At 35.9% G+C, this 8,439-nt stretch overlaps 1 protein-coding gene across 1 annotated transcript in view; it reads left to right on the forward strand.

The window, feature by feature from the left end:
* The window catches only part of PPFIA2 (PTPRF interacting protein alpha 2), a 643,396-nt gene that overhangs the window by 597,462 nt on the left and 37,495 nt on the right, over positions 1-8,439 (forward strand). Inside the window, exon 22 of the mRNA XM_007953155.2 lies at positions 3,764-3,964. Coding sequence (XP_007951346.1) covers positions 3,764-3,964 — 201 coding nt within the window. The remainder of the gene's footprint in view (positions 1-3,763; positions 3,965-8,439) is intronic.

The raw sequence follows: 8,439 nt of genomic DNA on the forward strand, positions 1-8,439 counted from the left end.
GGCTTTTTATTTGTTTTGTCCCTTATGGAGATAAGTAGCCTTTCAATATTGCAGAACTATTAAACCAAAAGGCTATCTATATTAATTATCTCTTGTTCCATTACAAATTATTACAAAACTTAGTCTTCTAACAACTAATGTTATTATCTCATGGCTTCTGCTGGTCAGGTATCTGGGCAAGGCTTAGCTTATGGCCTTTGCTCAGGCTCTCTCAGCAGGCTACACTGAATGTTTGGTAGGGGCTACAGTCATCTCAAGGGCAGGATCCAATTCTAAGCTCACTCATATGATCGTAGTCATGATTTAATTCATCCTGAGCTATTAACCACAATATCAATTCCATGCCACGTGGCCATCTCCATAGGACTACTCACAAGATGGCAGCTTGCTCTCCTCTGAGGGAGATCTTAGAGAGAAGAGCATGGGACAGGACAAGAAAAGTTATACTCAAGTCTAGAAAGTGACTTCCCACCACTTTTACCATATTCTACTCAGAATTGAGGAGCTGTGGTGGTGTAGTGCCTAAGGCATTTGACTGCTAACCAGTAGGCTGGCAGTTTAAACTCACCAACCCCTCCTCTAAAGGTAGGTTGGGCAATCTACTTCCATAGTGATAGTGCTTCAGAAACCTAAGGACGGGTCCTGATGAGTTGGGTACCACCCCACGGCAGTGGTTCGGTTGCATTTATGTTACTCAAAATGAGTCATTACCCCAACCTCACTCAAGGGGAGAGGATTATACAAAGGTGTGAATAGCAGGAGGTCAGGATCCTTAGGAAGTGATGATATCTTAGAAGCTGGCTAACACAATGTTTTAGAAATAATAAAGTCAATCCCTTCACTTTGCAAATGAGTAAAGTAAGGTTGGGGTTTAGAGGGGTTGCGTGACACTAACAATAGGGAAGGAGGTCTGGTAGCATAGTGCCTAAGGCACTTGACTGCTAACCAGAAGGTTGGAGGTTCAGACCCACTAGCCACTCTTCCAAAAGAAGGTTGAGCAATCTATTTCTGTAGGGATACCACCTCACAAACCCCAGGAGGGATCAATATGAGTCGGATCTGACTCAACAGCACATAATAACAACACAATGATGATAGGGAAGGAATTAAAACCCAGGCCTTCTGATTTCTGGTTCAGAATTCTTAGCATTGTGTTTTGCTCCCTGTTTTGGTTACTAACAGAAAATACCACAAATGGGTAGCTTTAACAAACAGTTTATTTATTCTCTTATAGTTTAGGAGGCTAGAAGTCTGAGTTCAAAGTGTCAGGCTTCAGGGGCTAGGTAAAAACCCCTTGACCTTAGGCTTAGTTCTGTCTCTTGCTCCCAGCCCAATGAACCTAGACTAGATTTTTCTTAACTCAGGCAGCTGCTGGCTGCTGAGGCTGGCAAACTCAAGGTTGAGAAGTAAAAAGGCACAGTCCCAACCTTATCAAACAACACAGCAAGCAAGCCACTGGTTCAAGTCCAGAAAAAGTCCCAAGATGGGCAGGCATGGCAGACTGCTGAAAGAAGACTCAGCTACAGGCAGGGTCCAAGCATGCCAAAAAGCTGCAGACCATTCCCAAAGCTTTTCCTTACATACTGGAAGCAGACTACATCTCTAAATCAGCTACTCAGCTGCTTGCAGCAAATTTCCCCATGGAGCTGACTGCCAGTCTCATCATGGGGAATAACAACAACCAGCTACCCAGCACTCAAAATGAGGCCCAGCCAAGTTGACACACACTCACTTTATAGTTTTCGCTCTTTCTCTCACTCTCTCTCTCTCTACTTATTCATTCTTATATAACATATTCTTATATTATTCATTCTTATCCTTTGCTCAATCTGTTCACACAAACAAATAAAATAAACACAAGTAATTTGGACATTTAAAACCCAGGAATTAAACTACTCCTTTTCAAATATCTTACTTCCTACATATACATAATGATGAGGGGAAAGGAAGGAGAATATTCCTTTTTACGTTTATGTGTTTCAGGTTATGTGGCACAGTGCATGTGAGCTGGCAGTTTCACAGCTAAGTTGAAAAATCTGTATTCCTGCTTTTTAATGGAATATTCATTTTGATATTCTCTCTACAAAGTTACTCTCTTTTAAAGTTATTGTGACAGTCTTCTTAGAAGTCCTGGATTCATTTTGAGTAACACTTGTAAGCGCCCTCAGTAGGTAAGCTCATGTGGCTATCAATTAGATGTACCTACCTGCACCCACCAGCCACTTCTCGGAAGGAAGGTTGGGCAACCCTACTTCCGTAGTGATACTGCCTCGGAAACCCAAGGAGTGGTCGCTATGAGTCGGGCCGACTCGACGGCAAACAACAACAACAACAACCTGCACATAGCAGATTTTTGTGTATGGATTGTATCATAGAAGTCCTTAGGTCAATTCTATTAATTGAAATCTTCCAGGATTCTACATTAAATTCATTTCTTGCTATAAGAGGCACAAGAAATTGTTATAGGGTGGATGGATAGATTCATGACTGGATAGCAGAATGGATATAGTGGTGTCTTGAAGGACAATTAGGACTTCTTTAGACACATGTATACAAGTGGATATCAAGTAGGCTGCAGTGCATATTTAATTTCCATGTGTTGGGTTCAAAGAGGACTAACTGCTAATACTCCTTTCTCCTGAAGTTACTTAACCGCTGGAAAAATAAGCATAGTAAGAACATGACTTCCGTAAGAGCACAGTGTTTTTTGTGTGATTTGTTTCCTATGACATTGCTAGTGCTAAATTGATATCGGATATATAGCAAGTGCCAATAAATGGCTGATAAATAAATGAAAAATGTTTAGAATATTGACCTGTTGAATTTATTTAAAACAAAACAATATTTAACATATAATTAATTCATTAATTTATATATATATATATATATAAAGTTCTTTTCATCTTCTATATGGCAAGGACTTTTCCAGATTCTTACCACTGTAGTCTCTTCCATTATACTTAATTTCATTCTCCAAAAAGCATTTTCACATATATCAAATAATTTGGTTCACACAATTATTAGATGATGTAGATAGGTGGGAAATGGGTGTTACCTATACTACTTGCTTTGATCAAAACTACATGGCTTGAGATGGTAGAGATATCTCTTTCTATGACAAAATTTTCCAACACTTCAAATTGTTCCAAAGGACAATTATCAGCTGAGAGTCACTCATATACCAGTTGATTGGTTTCCTTACCAAATGCAGCCTGTGGCTTTTCTTTTAGTCCTTCAACACAAGGGGATTTTGATGCTGTGCAACTATCACTTTTATCCCTCGCAATACAGAGTCGCTGTTAAAATAGACTCTGGAGTCAGAATGCCTGGAATTCAAGTCGTGGTCCCATGATTTCCTAACTGATGTTTTTGAACAAATTATTTATTGTCTCTGTGCATCTGTTTCCTCTAATGGAGATAATAATAGCATCTATCTCATGGGATCCTGAGCAATAAATGATAGCATTACATGCAATATAGTTAGAATGGAAGCGCTGGTGGCATAGTGCCTTAGGCACTTGACTGCTAACCAGAAGATTGGTGGTAAAAACCCATCAGCCTCTCCTCAGAAGGAAGACTGGGCAATCTACTTCCATAGTGACACTGCTTCAGAAACACAAGGAGGGGTCGCTATGAGTCAGAGATGACTCAACGGCACATAACAACAACAGCAACATAGTTAGAATAATGTCTAGCACATAATAGACACTAAAATGTTAACTATTATAATCTATATATGTGTATTTTTTTCCTCCTCCTACAGCTCTGGTTGGGAATGCCTGCTTGGTATGTGGCAGCTTGCCGTGCCAATGTGAAGAGTGGTGCCATCATGTCTGCTTTATCAGACACTGAGATCCAGAGAGAAATTGGAATCAGCAACCCTCTGCATCGCCTAAAGCTCCGATTAGCAATCCAGGAGATGGTTTCCCTGACAAGCCCTTCAGCTCCTCCAACGTCCCGAACAGTGAGTCAGTTTCTGCTCCTCCCCTCTCCCAGTGCTGGGCAAATATCAGTAACATTTGTGAAATCGTGGCAGCACACATTTCAATGTCAGCATGAATTATTCTGAAGAGATTGTGTTTGCTCTTCATTAACCTTGCTGTTAGTTTTAATAGATTTTTATTCAATGAGCTGTGCTTCCAGTTCACTTGATGGCTACATTCTTCATGATTATGCACTTCTCAAAAACAGGAAACCAGAACCATGATAGATTTTTGGACCAGTCCCTAGATTCAAGTTTAGATCTTTCTCCCAACCTGCAAGTCCTTATATAACTGTTTTTTCAAAGATGTTCCTTACTTTAAAAAAAAAAAAAAAAAGTAATTAAACATCTCCTAAGGATATGAGTTACATGCATTAGTGTTTTCTGGAGATGTAGTTCTTACCTCATTATTATTATTATTATTATTTTAGCAATTTCCTTATTATCAAATTACAATGAGAGTCAATGGTTTATGAACACCAAGTGGAATATCTTCCTTCATAAACTGGTTGTTTTTCATTTGTAAATCCCTAATCCTCTCCTAAATGGGTCACTATCCTAATATTATGGACCTCTGGTAGATCAGTAGTTAAGTGACAGAAAGGTTGATTGTTCGAATCCACCAGCCACTCCACAGGAAACGGTCTGCTTCCATAAAGTCTACAGCCTTGAAAACTCTGTGGGGCATTTCTACCCTGTTCTATACGATCGCTATGAGTTGTAATTGATTCGATGTAACAACAACAAAAAAAAAAACACTCACCGCAGTCAAGTCGGTTCCAACTTATAGTGACCCTTCCTCAGGTTTCCGAGGCAGTTTCTCTACAAAAGTAGATTGCCCAGTCTTCCTTCCAAGGAGTGGCTGTGGGTTTGAATCACCAGCCTTCTGGTTAGCAGTCAAATCCCTTAGATGCTTCGCCACCAGAGCTCCAAATGATTCAATGGCAGTGAATTTTTATCCTATTATTAGGAAATAACTAAACGTGGAAAAAATGACACAGAATGAAGAATTCAAACATGAAGAAAAACATCCAAATAGTATTTTGCTTTTTTTTTTACTTAATTACTCAATTGTATAGTTTGCTAATAAATTATATGAATTCTAATGTTAATTGAGTCTTTTCAACCCATGTCTAATATACCATAATAGTATATAGATGAGATAAATTTGAATATATGCTAAAGAAACAAAAGCAGTATACTTTACACAGTTTTCAAGCACAAAACTAATAATTAAATATATATTTTTATGTATAGTCTTAAACAGTTTTAGAGAATTTCCTTAATTTCTGTTGTATTAACCATTATGTCCCTTCAAAATATACTATATTTAAATGCCAGAAATACAAAGTCAAATTTAAAAAGTGTATAAATTTCTTGAATGATGGCATTTTAACTTTTTTCTATACATCCTGTCGGAAAGAAGATTGGGCAATCTAGTTCCATAGTGATACCTCCTGGGAAATCCAACAAGGGGTCGCTATGAGTCAGATCTGACTCAATGGCAGTGAGTTGGTTTTTTTTTTTTTTTTTATAAAACATGAAGGGAAAAAAATATAATATAACCAAGTCTTATTTATAACATTATTTTTGAAGAGATATATATGCTTTTCATTATAATTGGAATATTACTTGAGGTAAAAGATAATTCAAAACACATTTAAAATAAAAAACTGAGGAGGCCAGCTATTAGAATAGTTATTGTGGATCAAATTCAGACCTCATGGAGAATTTCTTGAATAATTCTCAGCTGAGAGAGAAGTAAAATAACTTATAGTCTAACAGCACTTAAACAGTGTTTTCTTCCAAGTAAAAATCAGATGAAAAAAAAAAATTGAAAACTCCTTATCTTGAAAAAATAAGAGTATTCAAAGTGCCAACTTCAGTATGAAAAATAGATTTGTTATTTTATTCAGCAATCTAATCTATTTTTTCATAGAAGTTAAAGTAATCACTATTTTTCTAAATGTGCTTGAGCAAACTAATTTGAATATGGCAGTATTAAAGATAAGAATGCACTTAATTACTTAACAAGCAGATACGAAGACTGCGTATGAAAACCTTTCTGATCTAGCCCCTGTTTACCTCGAAGTCTAATGTCACATTATTTTCTCATATGCAGAATTCCAATAATACTTTCAATTCCCTAAAAATTAATGGTGTTGGTAGATTATGAACTTTTGAAATTGCTCTGCCTGGAAAAGTCTTCCTATCCCAGAGTCACCATCACTCCCCTACTCCCTTCTGGGCCAGCTTCATGTTCTTGTACAGACTGGGTTTGGTTCCCTTCAGTCTGGACTCTGTTCCCATTCTGCAGTGCCACTCTATGTACTTATAAAAAGCATATTATAATTCACCTTTTGCTTGATTTGTCCCCCAATAGACCAAACAAGGATAATTTCAGGTTTTCCAGAAAACATAGGACTTACTCAATGCCTGGCAAATTTTAGACATTCAATGCCTGCTAAAAATGATAATTGTATAAATCACTCTACCCACCACTCCGGAGGATGTGAAACATGTATTGTCCATGACTCAGAGAGGGACACTTTATGTAGTAAGGAAAGTAAACCATGTTCCCCAGTGGGGTGAGGATGAGATGACCCAGTCTACTCCTAAATTCCAGCTGGAAGTAAAATATGTGGAAGTTCCAAGGAAAGATAAATCTTTTCTGGCTGAATAAGAAATCAAAGAGGAATTAACATTGGAAGGACAGATAAAATATTGTTCATAGCATTTAAATATTTTGATTACAAGATTAATACATGATCCTTGTAAAATGTAGAAAAATACAAACACAAAAAGAATTAAAAATAATAAAAAATTATTTCAGGAATAACCACTACTTTTTAAATTTTTGATAGAGAATTTCCAATTTTTATACACTGCTCAATATTTTCATAAAGATTAATTTAAAAATAAAACTATTTATTGCACATATTATTTATATATATTTTTTGAAGTGAGGTAATATAGCATTTCCCTTCCCTTCACCAATATTGGTTATCTCATTTGCATTTTTTGCATTAAAGTTAAAATTGTTTAACATGCTTTTTTGTCGTCTAATGTTCCTTATTTTTTTCTGAATTACATATTTATAACATTTTCCATTTCTATATACATGTATAAAAATTGTAGAATTCTATTTTTTAGAATCATAAGAACATTTTTTACTAATGTGTAAAAGCCCTTTATTCACAGATGATATATACACTGTCAAATATTTTACAAATACTGGTGCAGAGTATGTAAGAGACAAGTTAAGCTATTCCAATATACTAAATGCTTTTAGTAGTTCATCTTCACCATATGAAAGAATTTACTCTTTTCTAACATATTTCAAAAATGATTTAATTTGCAATTATATGTACATATAAATTTCTATTAATAAATCCATTGTATAAAGATTAACATACCTTAAACATCATGTATAATTAAATGTTGCAATTTTATGTTAAAAATCACACTTTATAAAAAGAAAAGTTTTTGTTTGTTTTGCTTTGTAAAGAAACTTCACTATGTCTCCCAGATCCCAGAACATAGTAACTAGTTCAGATCATTCAAAGTTTTTTTTTTTTTTTAAATTAATATTTAGCTTTGGGTTTTTCTGCTAGGTATACCTTTTTTTTTTTTTTTTAATTGTGATTTTGATGAAAGTGTCCAAGCAAATTCATTTTCCATATAACAGTTCCTACATATTTTATTTTGTGACATTGATTACAGTACCCATAATGTAACAGCTCTCTTCTCACTTCCTCCCTGTGGTTACTTTTCCCTGTGTTCTTCTCTCCTATGCATTCCTGCCCTCTGAGCTGTCTCCTTGGGCAGATGCTGCCCTGATCTCCCGTGGTTACTTGTTCTAAGAAGTGTACTTACCTGGTATAAATGTTCACCCTATACACCTATCATTTGGCCAGAAGCCAATGGGAGTGAGTTTAATTCCAGGACTGAAGGGTGACTTGCGGCTATAGAGAGTGTTGGGTTTCACCACTCTCAATCTGATCTATAAGCCTGGTTTAACCAGATCTATCCTGTTCATTCATTTAAATTTTCAAAAGAAAAAGCAGATACTCCAGGCTTTTTTTCTTCTTCTTCTTTAACTGAAACACTTCTACCTGCTTCTACCTCCTTTCCTGTCTAGATAAACTGGGCTGGACTACCATTAAAAAAAAAAGAAAAGAAAAAAAAAAGAAAACCTAAAGTCACTTATATTATTTTCTTGGTCCAACCCTAATCTTTCAGCTTCTTGTTTCTTCTACCCAAGCTGCTACTACATAGAAAATCTCATACCTTATAGAATGGGAAACTGAGTTATCAGTTAGTTGGTATATTTATTTAAAGAGAGAGATCTCTTTTTTGTTATTTATTTATTTATTTATTTATTATTTATTTTATTGTGATTTGGGTGAAGATTTACAGAGCAAATTCACTTTCCATACAGCAGTTCACATATACTT

Source organism: Orycteropus afer, unplaced genomic scaffold, assembly GCF_000298275.1.
Source record: "Orycteropus afer afer isolate SDZICR_OR568_19922 unplaced genomic scaffold, OryAfe1.0 scaffold00375, whole genome shotgun sequence".
Classification (NCBI taxonomy): domain Eukaryota; kingdom Metazoa; phylum Chordata; class Mammalia; order Tubulidentata; family Orycteropodidae; genus Orycteropus; species Orycteropus afer.